This window comes from Aotus nancymaae, unplaced genomic scaffold, assembly GCF_030222135.1.
Source record: "Aotus nancymaae isolate 86718 unplaced genomic scaffold, 86718_ANA_hifiasm-v0.15.2.pri h1tg000018l, whole genome shotgun sequence".
In the NCBI taxonomy this organism is placed as follows: Eukaryota; Metazoa; Chordata; class Mammalia; order Primates; family Aotidae; genus Aotus; species Aotus nancymaae.
This window is the reverse complement of record NW_026988430.1, coordinates 18,115,219-18,132,020: the sequence shown is the minus strand read 5'-3', so window position 1 is coordinate 18,132,020 and position 16,802 is coordinate 18,115,219. Positions and strand designations below refer to the sequence as shown.

General features: G+C 58.6%; 1 protein-coding gene across 8 annotated transcripts; it reads right to left on the bottom strand.

Moving 5' to 3' along the window:
• Positions 1-128: 128 nt before the first annotated feature.
• Positions 129-15,416, bottom strand: PER1 (period circadian regulator 1). Of its 8 annotated transcripts, XM_064378332.1 has the most exons (24): positions 15,337-15,406; positions 11,461-15,114; positions 9,575-9,988; positions 9,364-9,462; positions 9,116-9,270; positions 8,901-9,022; positions 8,608-8,809; positions 8,409-8,460; positions 8,125-8,267; positions 7,658-7,736; positions 7,475-7,581; positions 7,155-7,308; positions 6,949-7,057; positions 6,729-6,860; positions 6,406-6,511; positions 6,102-6,273; positions 5,880-6,010; positions 5,473-5,652; positions 4,337-4,579; positions 2,886-3,496; positions 2,274-2,460; positions 1,891-2,080; positions 1,432-1,582; positions 129-997 (listed from the first exon to the last, which is right to left on the bottom strand). In XM_064378332.1, the coding sequence occupies exons 3-24, from the start codon at positions 9,847-9,849 to the stop codon at positions 719-721; spliced, it is 3,879 nt and encodes a 1,292-aa protein (XP_064234402.1). In that variant the 5' UTR covers positions 9,850-9,988; positions 11,461-15,114; positions 15,337-15,406; the 3' UTR covers positions 129-718. The 8 variants fall into 8 exon arrangements, with proteins under 8 accessions (XP_064234402.1, XP_064234401.1, XP_021530386.2 ...); XM_064378331.1 differs by lacking the exon at positions 11,461-15,114 and having other exon boundaries at positions 15,337-15,416; XM_021674711.2 differs by lacking the exon at positions 15,337-15,406 and having other exon boundaries at positions 11,461-15,329.
• Positions 15,417-16,802: the final 1,386 nt, after the last annotated feature.

Here is a 16,802-nt window from a genome sequence, read left to right as displayed (position 1 = left end):
CCCTCACCTGGACAGGATGGGGGGAGAGAGGAATGGGGCTGGTCATGGGATGCAACTGTGACCCTCACTACAAACTTCCTGGAACGTGCTCCCCTCACCCCAACCCCACACTTCATTCCACAAAGTCCTGGGCTTTTTTATCTTTTTGTATTAAAAAAGTAGTAACAGACACAAATATCAAAAACACAAATGCCATCGGCAGAGGGTACAGCTGAGAACGCCTGGGTCCCACCTGAGGGGCAGCACCAGGGACTCCATGGTCCACCAACCTCCCCCACCCCGGAGCAGCTAGGGGCTGGAACCCCTGGGTCCTGCTTGGGCCTCAGGCTCTCCTCCCATCTGGGGAGGAGGTGGGAGAGAGCTGTCTCCCCCAATAAATAAGTACAGCCCCAACCCTCAGGAATCGGACTCAGGCTCAGCTGGGATATGGAGGCCACTTCAGCAGCTTGTCAGCAACTCTGTCCAGGAGAGGGAAGGGCTCCCCTCCAAAGGTGGGAGGGGACCCTCCTCTGGGTTGGGCTTCAGAGTTCTACTCTCTGCTCCCTAAGAGGCCAGAGGCAGCCCTTGGATCCTGGGCTGGTGATGGGGATCCAGCCCCCTATGGTGGGAGAAGCTGGGGCCGTTTCCCACTGGTTGGTCCAGCCACATCTGAGTTCTGAGAATTGGGACACAGAAGGAAGCTGCTCATGGGCTCCTGGAGATGGTCCCAAAATGGAGTCTAGCTGGCGCCATTTCCTGCTGTAGGTAAGGCTGGACTGGCTGAGCTCCTGCCTTCCTCCTCCTCCTCCATGGCCAAGTCCTGAGAGCTAGAGGCCTTGGCCCCAACTTGGGCCCGGGCCTCCTCGCAGCCCTCACCCTCACCACTGCCACCACCACTGCTGCCTTGCTCGCCTCCACCCTCCTCCATGGGCTCCAGCCCCAGTCCATCCAGCTCGGAGAAGAGTGGGTCATCAGGGTGACCAGGGTCTTGGGTGCTGCTCCCACAGTCCACACAGGCCTTGGTGAGAGAAACGGATACAAGGGAGTCAGATGGGGTCCTCACACTAACCTGCCTGCCTAGCTTCCCACCCCTAGCCCAACTGTGCTTCCTGAAATACACTCCCAAGAAGCAGCAGTCCACATAGATGCACCTGCAGGCCAACAAGGTTGGGAAGTGCCTTGTGCCCTCTACCCAGATGCCATTACAGTACAGTCACAATGCATGTTAATATAGAATAGGCTCAGGAAAGTTCTGCTAAGACTCATGAGGCTTAATATTCTATAATACACAGCAAATATGGAATCAACATTCTTCAGAATTAATGATCCAAGGCCATTGAGATCAGCTCTTAGCCTGGATCCCTTGAACTTGAGCTCAATTCTTTCTTCACCTCTGTCCCAGGCTTCTCCTCCATCCCAGGCTTCTCCTCCATCCCAGGCTTCTCCTCTCACCATCACATCAAGAGCCCGAGGCAGCTGGCCCTTCCGGACCCAGGAGTGCACAGCACCCAGTTCCCGTCGCTGGTCCTCTGAAAACCGAGGCTGCTGCTTCTGCATGGCTCGGAGCCGCTCCCGATCCTGCTTCAGCACAGAGGTCATATCCCTGGCCGAGAAGGGGTTCAGAAGGCAGAGGCTGGGATCCAGCACCCAGACCACGGCCCGTGAAACTGGCATCCTTCCTCCACTGCAACTCCTCACCTCATGCTCCTCCCCTAAACCCGGGCTATGGGAGTTCAAAGCTTCCAAGACCAGGAAACCTGCTCTCCTCCTGGGAGGAACTAGTAACAGGGCTTCAAGGGGCAGGGAGAATAGGAACCTTCTATCCTACCCAGGGCAGAGCCAGCCCCCAAAAAGAAAATGCCTCCTACTACCTCTGACAGGGAGGCCAAGGAGGCCTCTGAAATGCCTCACCTGGAGGGCACCTGGTAGGTCATCATGACGCGCTGATCAGCATTGGCCATGAGCAGCCAAATGGGATCCTGGAGCACGTACTTCATCACCTGGTCCCCGGGCTCAGCCTCCGCCCGAGCAGCCCCAGCCTCCGCCTCGGAAGAGTCGACACTGCCAAAGTACTTGCTTGTGTGGCTGCTCTGGCTGCTGCCTGTGAAGTGGGGGACCGACCAGTGGAGTCAGGCTGGCCGAGAGCCCACTCCTGGGGCCTCACAAGGCCTCCCTCAAAGGCCACATGTCCAACCCAGTGGCCTTAAGAAGCTCCGCCAAGATGAGGCCTGGCCTCCCTGCTCCCCAGTCACCCCCCACCCTACCCTGGGAGGTGCTGGAGGCGGGGCACTCACGAGTGATGCTGGCTGAGGTGCTGCACCCCTCGTGGGAGCCTGAACCAGACCCAGAGCCCAAGCCGGAGCCCAAGGAGCCCGAGGCTGCGGAGCCTGTGCCAGAGCGCGAGTCCTCTTGCAGCAGCAGCTCCAGCAGGTCACTGGAGCCGGAAAGCGCGTCCTGATTGGAGGACTCTGTGACCTCCACCTGGAAGGGAGGGGGGCAGGGAGGGATGGAGGGCTCAGCACCTAGGCCTCCCTTCACCTGCTCTCACTGATCGTGGGGAGAGGCACATCCAACCCAAGTGATCTCTGCTCCCCACTTCGTGATAGTAGGGCCAGGCTGAGAGAGAAGTGAGCTGGCAAAGGTCGGGATGTGAGGCCAGACCCTTTCCAAGTGGCAGATGCTCTCTCAGAAGTTATTGAGATGTCCTCACCACCTGTCAGACAGACAGGACTGTTCCTTCAAAGAGGAGGTAGCCAATTTCTGCCTCATTCAGAAATTCAGCTGGGGTCTCCCTCCACCTCCTGGAGGCTGAGACACCAGCCTGGCAGAGGCAGGAGGCAGTGCAAGGTGGCAGAGGGTGGGGCTGGCATGGTGGCTGGTGGGTGGATGCAGGGGTCAGTGCTCACCAGTCTGGCCTCTGGCTCAGCAGCCTTCTCACTGGGAGGTGGGGGCCCAGAACTACTCCCAGGGCCCCCTGCAACGGCAGCCCCCTCAGCACGGGGGGGCTCCTCAAGCTGCAGCAGATTGAGCTGGAGTGGAGAGCTGCATCTTGAGTTGAACAGTGGAGAGTCTGGGCGACGGGGAGGGCTTGGGGGGAGGGCGGGCAAGGATGGAGAAGGGGAGTGCGAGGCAGGAGTAGGGGGCCCTTCAGCAGGGGTCTGGGGAGCCCCATAAGGATAGCTGGATGGGGTTGGGAACAGATAGTTCGGGAGAACCAAGGCCACCATTGGGGTCACCAGAGGGGCGGGGAAAGCAGCCTGGGGCACAGATGTAGGAGTGGGGGGAAGAGGCTGGGGGCCTCCTCTCGGGGAAAACACTGGGAGAGGGTAGGGCTGGACAACCGCTGGGAAGGGGGTAGTGGCTGGTGGGGGGGGCCAGGGGGTGGAGGGTGGCACAGGTGAGGGGTGTGAGACATAGCAGGGGGTTTCAGCCCGGGGGTTCTGGTGGTGGCGTGAGCGCTTGGCTTTGGATCGGCAGTGGTGTCGGCGGCTGTGGGGTGCAGGGCTGTGGTGGCAGCCTGTGGGGAGAGACTAGGGTTAGCAAGGCCCTCAACCTGGGGTTAGTGTCCCTGCTACCCACACTGCCCTGACACTCTGACCAGGGAGAGGGCAGGCTAAAGCCCCAGAGAGCACAGCTCAGCCCACACAGAATACAGGGCTCAGGAGGTGGGGCACCTGCAGGGAAGAATCACAGGAGGCAGGGACAAGGGGATTTATTGAGAAAGGAACAAGGGCAGGAGAGGTTACATGAGGGGTCAAGCTGGGGCTGTGTGGAAGATGGAGGTATGCTGGCAGATGGAGGAGGCAGGGCGGGTCCATGGACGCATGGACAGGTGGCTCTGGTCCAACCACCAAGCTCCTGCAGGCACTGCCAGCTTAGGCGTTCCTCCTGCCAGTCGAGGCCATGTTCTGCCTAGCGTGCGATGGGGTGAATGGGGGGCTGGAAGGCCCGGTCCTGAGTCCCACATCTGCCTGCAGGGTGTCTCCCTCAGGCACCTGGAGGGCTGCCTTCCATCTGCCCTTGAAGCCCAGACCCCACCCAGAGTTGGCCGTCTCTTCATCAGTGACAAAAGCAGGCAGACTTCCTGCCCCTGCCCCCAGGCCTCAAGTGGTTTACCTGGAACACAGCACCTCCGCCTGCCTGTCCCAGTGCCATCCCCCCAGGCTGCCCTCCTCTGGCTGCAGCCCAAACCCCAGCCCAGTGAGGAGAAGCTAGCGAGGAGCCAGTCCCTAGGCAGGGTCAGAAGCAGCACCAGCCTGGGTCCCTGGAGCAGAAACACCTCCCTTAAGACCCACCCCCTGACAGTCCGGTCCTAAACTGGGCAGAAGGCAGGCTCCGGGAGTCCTCGAGTGGCTACCTCGCTCACCAGGGGCGGAGGGGGCTGTGGAAGAGCTGTCGAGTCCACGCAGCCTGCCCAGGTCTCGGAAGCGGCTGAGGAAGGCTTGCTCTTCCTTCTGTGTGTGCAGGGACAGCACGGCCTTCGTCAGCCCCACTGGACGGTAGGCATCTGGGGCTGGGTCAGGGGCTACTGTGGGGCTGGGGGCTGGGCTGGGGGCTGGGCCTGGGGCTAGGCCAGGCAGGTCCTCCATCATGATGATGTCTGAGGAAGATGAGACGGGGAAAGGTCATCAGAATCACCTCGGGGTCAACACATCCACACCATACCCTCCCTGGCCCATAGCCTAGCTAACCCCTGGCCCTGTCCCATAGCCTAGCCAACCCCTGGCCCTGCCCCATAGCCAAGTGTGGTCCCCATGTACATTTCTTGGTCTCCTCTCTGCCAAGGGCTGGCCCTGGGTCCTCCCTCCTCTCCATGCAAAGCTGTCCCAGAAGGAGAGCGATACTCAGTCCCCTCCACTGGCCACTCCCTGCCAGGAACTCCACTGGGATGACCCCTTCAAAGCTCTCAATGGAAGGGAAGCCCACCCCTTGGCCTTCCCTCACACATTTTCTTTTCTTTTTTTTTTTTTTAATGGAGTCTCTTTCTCCCAGGCTGGAGTGCAGTGGTGCGATCTCGCCTCACTGGGCCCTCTACCTCCTGGGTTCAAGCGATTCTCCACCACGCCCAGCCTTTCACCATGTTGCCCAGGCTGATGTTGAGCTTCTGACCTCAGGTGATCCTCCCACCTCAGTCTCTCAAACTGCTGAGATTACAGGCCTGAGCCACCATGCCCAGCCCCTCAAACATTTTCAGGGTCAATATCCAAAGACCCCTCAGGGGCCTTCAGTTTTCCTCACCTTCAGACCCTCTGTGGTCAGCACCTCAGGGCAAACCCCCTACCCTAGACTTTGTGTTTCAACTGACAGTAACGATACAAGAAGCAGATGAGGGGAAGGGCAAAGCCAAGAAGCCTGGCGGGGAGGGGAGAGCGAGAAGCCGTAGCCCCAAGCTCCAGGTCAAGGGAGGGGCTGGAGGGTAGGGAAAAGGCAGGAGGGAGCTCTAGCTGGGAGACCGGTGGAGCCCAACACTGCCCCGCAACTCCACGCCCATACCCGACTCCGGGAGCTTCTTGTCTCCCACATGGACGATGGTGGAGCTGAAGCTACACTGACTTGTGACGGACACCACGCTCTCCGCCTTATTGGCCAGGGTGAGCGGGCTCAGGGTGCCTCCCACCACTGGCTCCTTCTGTGGGGCGGCCCCCTCCCCAGACAGCACTGCTGACGGCGGATCTGTGTGGAGAGATGGTGCCAGTTACCATCCCCACCCCCACCAGGAGGTCAGGAAAGAGGAGCCCAGGGAAAAGGGGGAGGAGGGGTTGGTGGTAGGGAAGAGGCTAGAGACGAGGAGGCTGGGGAGGAGGGCAGGGCAGAGCAAGAGCCCTAGAAGCAGAAGGGAACAGACACAGGGCCACCAGGCCAGGACAGAGCAGTGGGAGCAGCGGGTACTGGGTCTTTACCTTTCTTGGTCCCCACAGGGACTGGGCCTGTCCTCTGCTTGTCGTCATCAGAGGCTGAGGAGGTGGTGTAGGAGGAGGAGGAGGCACATTTACGCTTGGTGGTGCTGGGGATGTTGCAGCTCTCCAGGTACCTGGTGATGGATGCAGCAGAGGGCATCAGGGTAGGGCTTGGGGTGGGCAGGGGTAGGGCCCGAGTTAGGGGAGATGCCTGGCAGGCCTTACCTGAGGATGCTGTCCAGGCAGTTGATCTGTTGGTAGGAGGAGCTGGAGGCCTCTTTCCTCTCGGCCTCCTCAGGGGCCAAGGCTAGTGGGGCCTGGATGGGAGCAGGACCTGTCTCCAGCTCTGGGTCTGGGGATTGGCAGGGAAGGGCCTTGGCCTTGAATGTGCCTGTAGCTGGGGCAAAGAGAGAAAGAGGAAGATGGTCTTCTTAAGCCCACATGGGAAAAAACAGCAAATGGGTTGGGGGTAAAGGTCAGGGGACCCCCCCAGGTCTGTCTCTCCACCCACACCTCCTCACCAACTCACCAGGGAGGCGGGTCTGGGGCTGAGGCCAGGCCCGAGACTCAATAAAGAGCTGCTGCCCCTGGTGCTTCACCAGATGCACATCCTTACAGATCTGCTGGAAAGTCACCTGTGGGACATGGCCAGTGTCAGGGGCCAAGGGCACAATAAAACAAGAAGGTACCAGTGGGGAGGCACAGATGCACTGATGGGGGCAAGACAAGAAGGAAAAGGCAGGAAGGAGAGGGAAAGTGGGGATCGAGCCAGGCTCCGGGACTGGCAATGCTGATTCCAAGAAGGAGAAGGGAGAGAGTGATCAGAGAGTGAAGTGAGAGCAGGTCACTCACTGGCGCAGGAGGCCCAGGTCCCTCTGCGTCACCCCCGTTGCTATCACTGGAGGAGCCAGGGCTGTGGAGAGGGCCTGGGGATGTCACGGGGCCAACTCCAGAGAGTCCTGTGGGGCTGGGGCTGTGCACGGGCTGCAGCAGGGAGAGGGCAGGTCAGACGGCTCCATGCTGCTTCCTGCCCCCTTTCTCACCTCCCAAGCTCTCTCTCCGATACTCTCACCTGCAGCAGCAGCCGGTGGATCTGCTCTGATAGCTCCTGGATATCAGTGTCCAGGGGCGGAACTGGGCTGGGGGCTGGAGGAGTGAACACGTCCTCATTGAGGGGAGCCCTGGAGGATGGGGAAGAGTAAGTCCAGCCCTGGCCCAGTCCTGCCCCGCACTGCACTGCCCTATCCCCAACGCCAGCTCAGGGGATGGCCCACTTACGTGCGGACTTTGTGGCGGCCCAACACGAAGGCTACCTTGCGGCTCCAGGGGTGAACAAAACCAGCCCAGCTAGTGTCCATGGTGACATACTCCCCGTTGCGGGCACAGAAGCGGATAGGGGAGTGGTCAAAGGGCTGGCCCGCCAACTGCAGGACTGATGGAGTGGGAAAGGAGGAGGGGTCAAAGGGAGGGAGAGCTGAGCAAGGGGAAGCCACACCACTGGAGATCCAGGAGACCAAGGCACCAAGAAACACAACCACAAGAGGAACCGTTCAAAAGCCTGGGACAGTGGGAAGGGCGACGGGGTGAGAGGAACTCACTCTTCTTGTGGATAGCCAGCATGAGAGGTCGGTCCTCAGGATGCAGGAACAGGAGCACGGGGGCCCCCAGGAGGTCCTGCGGCAGGTAGCCCAGCAGTGGGGCAGCCCTGGAAGCCAAGGGTGTATCAGAGTGGCCATGGCCTCAGCCCTGGCGCCCTCCTCTCCTCCAGGCCCTACCCTCACCTTTCATCCACATCCTGGAAGAGGCAGCTGGGTGTGTGCCTCGTAGTGAAAATCCTCTTGTCAGGAGGTATCCGGGGAGCTGAGGCACAGAGAGTGGAGAGTGTGGTCACTGGGTTTCGCTCAGAATGGCCCAACTCCTCAGCCCTCCACTCTGCTTGGGCCCAGGCTGGCTGACGATCTGTCACACAGCTCTGCCCTGGGCACTATGGGCCCAAAGATGGTCTGGGCTATTCCTGTGCCCTGTGCCAGTAATACAATGGAGAGCAAGCAAGGCATTCTCTGCCTCCTCTAGTTCAGGGATCTTATTCAACTCTCCCTCCAAAAGGAACGCAAATCCTTGTCCTTACAATAGCTTTTCTTGTTCCAAAGTTCAAAGGGTCAGGCTTATGCCTCCCACGTTCACATCTGGCCAGGAGGAAATGTCCTTTCTCCCAACCCCCACCAGACCAGGCCCCTGACCTGCCCACCTTCGTAACCCGAGTGGATGCGTTCTGCAATAAGCAGGCAGCACGGCTGTGCAGGCGCTCCATCTGAGACCCGGATCTTGGTCACATATGGGGTAAGGCGGAATGGCTGGTACCGAGGCCCTGGGTCCCGGTCAGGACCTCCCCTAGCAAGGGAGAGAAGAGCATTAGGGACTTTCAATAGATAGCCACCCACTCCTCCAACCTCCAGGTCCCAGCATACACAGCAAAGGCACTGGGGAGGGGTTAGGAGGCGGCAGAGGTCTGCTCCCGCTCCCCTCACCTACCTAATACGGCAGAAAACAGACTTCTCCTGGGTGAAGTCCCTGAGGCCTGAACCTGGGACAGACAGGAGAGCAGTGAGCCCCCTGCCCCTTCTTTAGGCTGTGAAGAACCCACTAAGGGAAAGTTTGGGTCCCCTGGCCCCTCACAGCAAGAACTTCCAGGGACTGCTCATACCACCCCGCAAGCGCTTGGGCACCTCACCTGCAGAGGCCCCAGTGCCCCAGGTGGGCAGGCGAGATGGAGCAGTGGAACCATAGAAAATTCCCACATCCTGGGGAGCCAGGAGCTCGGAGAAGCGGGTACCCCGGAACACGTCTCGCTTGCAACGCAGCAGGATGGCTGCCTGCTCCGAAATGTACACAATTCGGCCCGTCAGGAAGGAGACAGCCACCGAGAAGGTATCCTGGCAGGAGGGGGAGAGCAAGAGCAGATGCCAGAGCTGTGGGAGAAGGGACAAGGGTGCATGGGGATGGGGAAGCCAGGCTGCAGCTGACCTGGTTACGAAGTGTGTACTCTGACGTGATGTGCTCCAGCTCCTCCAGTGTGTAGGTGGACATGTCCATGGAGCAAGGCTCACCCTCCTCCAGGCTCCACTGCTGGTAGTATTCCTGGTTGGCTGCAGGTGGAGGCAGTGCGAGATTCAGGAAGGAGACTGCCTCAGCACAGGAGCCCAGGCCCTGGCTGTTCCTTCCTGGGCCGCACCACTTACCCTGCACCTGCTTGACACAGGCCAGTGCGTACTGCAGCGTGGCCAGGGTCCCAGAGCGGCCCTTGCCCCGGCGCTCTGGCGGGAGTCGAAGCTTGAGCTCTCGAAGTGCTGTCATGAGTTCCTTCTGGGTCCTCGCCCGGGCTGACTGTTCACTGCTACAGGACCCACAGGGAAGAACAAGATAAAGACATTAGCCCCAGAGTGTGGCCTGGGCCCCCAGACCTCTTCTCCAGCCTCACTCGACGTACCTGCAGCCACTGGTGGATGGGTTGTCCTGCTCTGAGCTGGCACTCAGGAGGCTGTAGGCGATGGAACTGCTGGGTGGGGATGGGCTCTGAGAGTTTGTGCTAGGAGACAGTAACAGGCAGTTACAGGCAGGGCCAGCAGCGTGAGGCCTGTCACCCAGCACTGCCTGCTCGCAAGACCACTCCTAGACCCAACATACACATCCATACACACCTCTTGCTGCTTTCAGTGGTCTCCAGCAGGGCTGAGTCCTTGCCATTGCCTGAGGAGGAGCTGTGTGAGCTCCGCTGAGACGCACCCCTGGACTCATGCCCGTTGGACTCATTGCCGCTTGAACCATTGCTGTTGGCATCGGTGTCATCGGCCAGGCTGGGGCCTGGGCAAGGCCGGTGCTGTGGTGGCCCAGGGGATGGGACCCCTCCAGGACAAAAGGATTCTCCAGGCCTGGGGTCCCCTCCCCCATCCGCCCCTTCTAGGGGGCCACTCATGTCTAGGCCATGGGGAGAACAGAACAGGGAAGGCGGAGAGGCCACCACGGATGCAGGAGGGGGCCTGGAGGCCTAGCTGCGGGAGTGAGGTGGAAGATCTAAGTCTCTGAGGGTTGAGGAGTTGGATCACAGCCAGTACCTGGAGAGGGAGATCAGGAAGCAGGGCTTGCAAAAGCTGGTTTGTTAACTCCAGAGCACCTGCTGGCTTCACTCAGACCTGCCTGGCCTGGCCTCATGAAGGACTGATGGGAGTGGGACTCAGGCCTGGGGCTTCCAATGGGGAGTCAAGTTGTTTCCTGTACCCTTAAGAGGGCTGCAAGTGGGAAAGGGTTCTCCGGGGCCTTCCTTCACATCCCCTGCCACCCTGACCTGAGCAGTCAATGACAGCTACGGCTGTGGGCAAAAACCTGGACACTTTCCATTCCCAAGTTCCCATTAGGCCTCTACTCTGCCTGGGCCTCCAAGGCCTTGGAGCAGGGGTGAGCTGCTCGCCTCCTATATTTAGGCCTCCAGGCTAATTTTATCCGGGGGCGGTGCCACCCCCGCTGCACATGCGCGCCGACGTGCTGGGGCCCCACCACGCGCTTCCGCCGCCGCCGCGGTCGCCAGGGAAACCGACGTCAGCTGCTGAGCTCAGCGGTTGCTGAAGGGACCACTGGAGGGCGGGAGGAACGACCCCTCCCCCATTTCCCGGCGGAAGTGGGGGAACGACCCTCTCTCACACTGGTGGGCGCGGCAGGGGGTCATGCATCCCTTACCTATTCCCAGTCCCAGGATGGCTCGGGGCCATACAAGGTGGGACAGTCTATTAGGATTCCAGGGTTGGTCCTGGCTTCTCTAGGACGACGGAAACACAACGGCCACCGCCCTCGGCGCAAAAGCCCCTCAACTTGACTCTCTCCTGGATTCCAGTCATTCTGGTCAAGACAACACAGCCTTTCCTTCTTTAGCCCCTGCCCAGCTTCCCGACCACGAGGACCGAAGCCGGCAACCTGCCATCGTCAAGGACCTGAGGATCCTCTCTCAGTCCCCTACTTTTCTAGCCAGATCCTCACCCCAAACCTTGGGCAGAAGACGCGCAAGAGCCAACAGATAGTTCTTCCCCTACTCCCCCGTCCAACCACACCCCCACTAGTGAGCATTTTCTGAGCGCCAGGGGAAAAGGGAAGGTTGTGGCCAACAGCAGGAACTAGTGCTGGGAACGGGATGTTCCAGTCCAAAGCGGGCTGACATCACAGGCGGCGCAGAGCCAGGGACTGGAGAGCAGAGAAGCGGGGAGCGCCGAAAGTCTAATGGGGTCCTGGTGCTGGGGCAAACCCGGGGCCTCTCTAGTAACATGCCCGCTGAGAGTCGGCTGTGGGGCCGGGAGGGCTGGGACGGGGAGGTGGGGACAAAGCTGGAGATAAGGTGAGCGAGTCCGGAGTGCGGACTCCCAGTGAAGGATTTTGAGAAGCACTTCGGTCGCCAGGGGCAGGGAGAGGGTGGGCAGCAGTTAAGGACGACGGTGTGCCCTCTGACTGCCTGGGCCCAAAGTAGCCCATCAGATTGGAAGTGGCAGCAGTCCGGCTCAGGGAAGGAGAACGGCCCCAGGACGGCCGCGGAGATGCCTACCTGGTCGTAGGAGTGTCCTCCGCCTGCCTGCCTGCCGCCGCTCCAGCCCGCAGCCGAGTGGAAGCTCCGCTGGGCGGGGAGGCGGGTTGCATAATGCCGGGCACTGCCCCCTCATTGGCCTCTTGCCGGCGAAGCCACAAGCCCCGCCCCCGATTGGCTGGGGATCTCTTCCCGGCGCCTGATTGGCTAGTGGTCTCCACTAAGGTCAGGGCTGTGTCACACACACGGGCGCACGTGGACCTGGGTGCTGGTGCTGGGCTGAAGAGCCCCAGACACCGCCCAGCCAATGGGCGCAGGACGCTTGCACAGTGAATAATGGAAGGGAGGAAAGGGGAGGTTCGCTGCCCCTCTTTAGGGAAAACGCCCGGGCCAGTGTAGGTGCTCAAGACGTGTCTACTTCCTGAACGCACTAGCCTTGCAGAACACAACATCTTGGCATCTTCGCCTTTCCAGGGGTGCGGAAAAGGAATGGCCCTGGGAGTTAGCCAAGCTGGATGAGATGGCTGGTCCTTGAGAGGAGGGGAAGAGACAGAAACCAGGCTTGGCCTTTCCTGGGTTCCTGTCCCAACCGGTGTTCCCTCCCAACCTTCATTCTACATAATGAAGCCCTTTAACTGAAGCACTTCCCTGACACTTCAAATCCTGGGAAAGGACAGTTAAGAGTCCACGTGTGATTGGTGGGTGAGTGTGGGTGGAGGAAGAATGCAGACAATGGAAGGGGCGGCCAGAACCAATACTGGTTGTGAAGGGAAACAATGGCAGGTGCTTCTATGGCCACTCAGAGAAAAGGTCTCCTGGCAGCCTACGTGGTGTCTAGTACTTCCCTCCAGAGGACGCGGCCACCCACAGTTAGGGCTGCTCCAAAAGTGGGGGCCAGGAAGCCAGGACTACAGAGGGACAAAGGGGATGGCAGAGAGAAGAGGCCAGCTGGGGCCCTAGACAGAGAAAGGTTGGATGCCAAGGGCTTCATATTCCCACTGCTTGGAAAAGAGAAAGCCAAGCACCAGGGGCCCAGCAGGAACGTCATCTGTCTCATTCACTGTACTCTCCAGAGCCCAGGACAGGACCTGACACATGGCAAGTGATCAATAAACATGATTTAAAAAAAAAAAAAAAAAACAAGGATAGGTTGGGGAGGTGGGGAAAGAGCATCAACAGGAGAAAGGGCACTGGGAATTCTAATTATTTTAAAGAGAGGAAAAAGCAGTCCTAGAAAGAGAACAGGGACACGATTTGTCGCCACCTAAAATGCTAGTCTGGGCCCAGAAGAGCTGCAGTTACACAGCCCCTCCATCCAGGATGGTGATGAGTAGTTCCTCGCAGGGCTCCCTGGAAACGTGGGTAGTAGATGAACAGACCTCCAAGCAGCTGCTGACATAATCATTGTGGGAGCACTCCCCTCACTGTCACGTGGCCTAAGCTTTCCTGAACAATGAGGGGAGGGTGAAGGGGAGGGCTCTGTGGAAAAGCTGGGACAAGAGTGTGTTATAAATTAACCCAGAAAAATCGAAACAGGAAAACAAAAAAGATTCAGGAACCTGGATTATCAGTCTCCTCTCCCTGAAAATGATCCTTCCCACCCTAACTCATACTGTGGCCTTGTCCTTGTCTCATTTGCAGACACCTCCTCCCTGGAAACATGTTTTTTCGGCCTCCTCAGGAATTTAGGTGTGATCTCCCCTGACCCAGGCAGTCCTTGCTCTCCCGCCTCCATCTGCCTGTCTTTTGCATAGACAAAAGGATCCAGCCCTCCAGCGGCTCCTGCTTGCTCCCAAAGCCCTTGTTGTCCTGCTTGTCCGTCCCCACAGTAACCAGACCCTGCTGCCGTCAACGGAGGCGAGGGGGCGGGAGACAGGGGTGACGTCAAAGCGGAAGAAGGGGGCGGGGCGAGGCTGCCGGGGAATGTGGGGCAGGCAGGCTGGAGAGACTGGAGAGGCAGCGGTTTTGGGAGGCGGCCAGCCCGAGAGGGCGGCGGCCAGCGCACTTGGGAACATCATGTTCTCTTGGCTGGTGGCCCAGGACATGCACACAGCCTGGGCGCCTCCCCCAACCAAACGACAGCCGTCCTGTCCCAAAGCCAGAGATTCCTGGAGAGAGGATTAGGAGGAAGGGGGCCCCTTCCCCACACACTCCCTCCCGCCCCACGCCTGGCCCTCTTTTCAGGACTCCCGTCTACCCACCCTTCAGCTTGTTCCTGCAGCTCTGGCTTTTCCTCTCTCCCAAACTGTACACATCTGCTGGCATGGTACCAAAGATCCAGGGCGGAGAAGTTGGAGACCCAGACTCTGGGAGAAAACACGCACCTTTGCTCCCTTCCAGAGGCCCCCTTCAGAGTCTGAATCTCTTGTTATTACGGCAGCCGAGAGAGAGGGAGGGGGGAAAGGGAGGAGAATGGGCCTAGGATGAGAAAATCAAACTGGAACAGAGCAAGTGGCCCAGCCTGGGGCCTGGGGCCTGGATCCTGGGAGAGGGCCAGAAGGGAGGAATGAGGGAATTTGGACTGCTGCCTGAAGACGAGAAGAGCTAGGAAGAGAAATGGGGCTCCATCAAAACTTGCAGAAAAACTTGAGAATGTGAAAATAGTTCCCAGCCACAGCATTCACATAACTCTCACCATGACCCAGGCGTTGTGCTAAGCACTTTATATTATCTTATTTCATCCCCACAACAACCCTGTGAGATAGGTATTATTATCCCCATTCCAAGGGGGATAACTAAGGCACAGAAGTTACTAAATTTGTCCAGTGCCTCATAACATGGTCTCAAGCTCTTAACAAATGGAGCCCAGGGTTGAAATCTGAACTCTAATAATGGCTTGGCATTCTGGTATCTTACCCTTCAGGAACCTGTGAGGTGTTAACCAACCTGTAAGCTGCATTCCAGCACTGGCAAACCTGGCCTCTCAAATATCCATCCAATTCTAAGTTGGGTGCCAGGAACACAGACTCCATCCAACCCCTTTCTCTGCCTTGGGCCTGATCTCAAGACACTGTTCGCACTCCCCACACACTTAACATCAGAGCCCGTTTTCCCAGGCTCACAAAGTGCTTCAGATCACCCTAGCAGCCGTCCCCATGGTTTCCTATGAAGCCCACTTCCTCTCTTTTCTACCTTACCTCAGGTCACTTTACCACACGCCTGACCTGGTCGTTTGTACAGACAGATACCAGAGCACTCAGTTGGTGCGTCCCCACCTCCAGGGACTCAGAAAGACTTGAACAGCCAAAATGCACAAACCCCAACCCTATCGTTCCTCTCAGGACTCAACAGTTGCTACCCCACGTCTATTCTTAAGGATGACTCTGAGGCCTAAACCCGTCCGTTTAACATGAGAAAGACACCCGGAGCCGTAATGTGACTGGCTCTGGGTCTCACAAATTATCACACCATCCTTTCTCAAATCAGCATGTCAACCCTTTGGTACGCTTCCCCTACCAAGGCCTCCCTCCAGCCTCAGAACCTCTGCCTTTTTCAAGTGTTTAAGGCGACCACCCAAACAGCAGTCACTGAAACATCTTCTCCCATCTCTCAAGGGTCCCGTTCCGTACCTCCCTAGGAGCAGGGGCTCCTTCAGTCCCGACCTGAGAGGGAACTCCCTCAGGTTGTTGAGGGTTTTCGAGCCCTTCTCCCCGGGCAGTCAGGAGTCCAGGGACTCTAGAGGGGCGAAGGATCTGATGTCACTAACTCCCACCCCATCTCTCTAGACCTGAGTTCGCGGTCCCTATTCTCCACAACCATCAGAGCTCCCACTGCGGCTACCACGTATTTGCATGATCCCCCTCACACACTCTATTTAACATCCTTCCCGACCGACCACACCACCCCGGAAAAGCCCACATCGACCGCCACCATCTCTCCCCATCCCCGGGCACTCACCGCTCGGTGCGCACCCAGACCCCAAATTTCTTCTAGGACTTCTAGCACTGCACGGGGCTCCTCCAGACCCGCCTAGCTGCCGGGCTGCCACGCCCCCCAAGCTTATTGGCTTAGGGGCGCCGACCCATGCCCCGCGCCGCGTGCAGCTGCCGGCCCCCGCACAGCCTCTATTGGTGCCTTCGGCCGCCGTCGTCTTCTCATTGGTCAGCAGGCCAACCGTCGGGGAGGAGATACACGTGCGAGGGGGACCGCCCCTACGTGGCGATTGGAAGTCTGACAGGAAGCCACGCCCTATGCACGTCCGAGATTTTTATTGGCTGAGGAAATAACCCCGACCTGCCAAGATTGGTGACGTAAATGACAGTCCCGCTCTCCAGGCTTTCTTATAGGCTAAGAGGTCTTGGAGCTGTAGGGTACACGTGCCGGCGGTCTCACGCGGCAACTTGTTTACCCAGAAGCTGGGGATTTTCCTTGACGACACACATACCCACGGCTTCTAAATCTGCGCAGGCGCAGCGAGCGTGACCTGCACGCAGGCGCAGATGTGAGCGGTGGCCTCGCATAAGGCCCACATCGTACAGAGACCCGGGCATGAGAAGGACACCTCCGGCCCTGCGTCCCTGAGGCTCCCCGAAGCTGGAAGGTGCGAGTATTAAGGTGAAGCGGTGTTCAGATTTCAGCACGGCATATTGATGACGATGAAGACGAGAGCCTCTTCCTGATTGTTCTCTGCAGGCCAGGCCAGGCGCTTGAGGAGGCCGCTCACATACTCCCCCTGCCTCACAAATGAGATCCACGGGCCTTACATAATCTGTTCCCCTGTAACACGCTGGTCAGTAACGGGGCTAAAACTTGAACCCAAGTCCCCGACACCGTAAACCAGGCGGGTCCTAGGGTCCATGGGAACTCTTAAATCTGGAAGGGATTTGAGTTGGAAGTGCGAAATCCTGAGCACTGCCTGGAATATAGTAAGACTTCTATCAAGTTGGACCTTCTGGTAATGATAGTGTACGTAAGAATCACCCGGACCCGAAGAACCTCTGCATCAGAAACTCCAGGGGAGGGGCCTAAAAAATTTTTATTATTTATTTATTTAGGAGTCTTGCTCTGTTACCCAGGCTGGAGTGCAGTGGCGTGATCTCAGCTCACTGCAACCACCACCGCCCAGGTTCAAGTAATTCACCTGCCGCAGCCTCCTGAGTAGCTGGGACTACAGGCGTGCACCACCATTCCCGGCTAATTTTTGTATTTTTAGTAAGAGATGGGCTTTCACTATGTTGGCCAGGCTGGTCTTGAACTCCTGACTTCGTGATCTGCTCACCTAATAGTGCTGGGATTACAGGCGTGAGCCACCGCGCCCGGCGGCACTCACTGTTGAAGCTCCTGGGGACAGGGATGCTAAGTTCAATGTGGGGTCTAAAGTCACAGTCATACAACAGAGTAGAGGGGTAGTAGGTCATCTACAG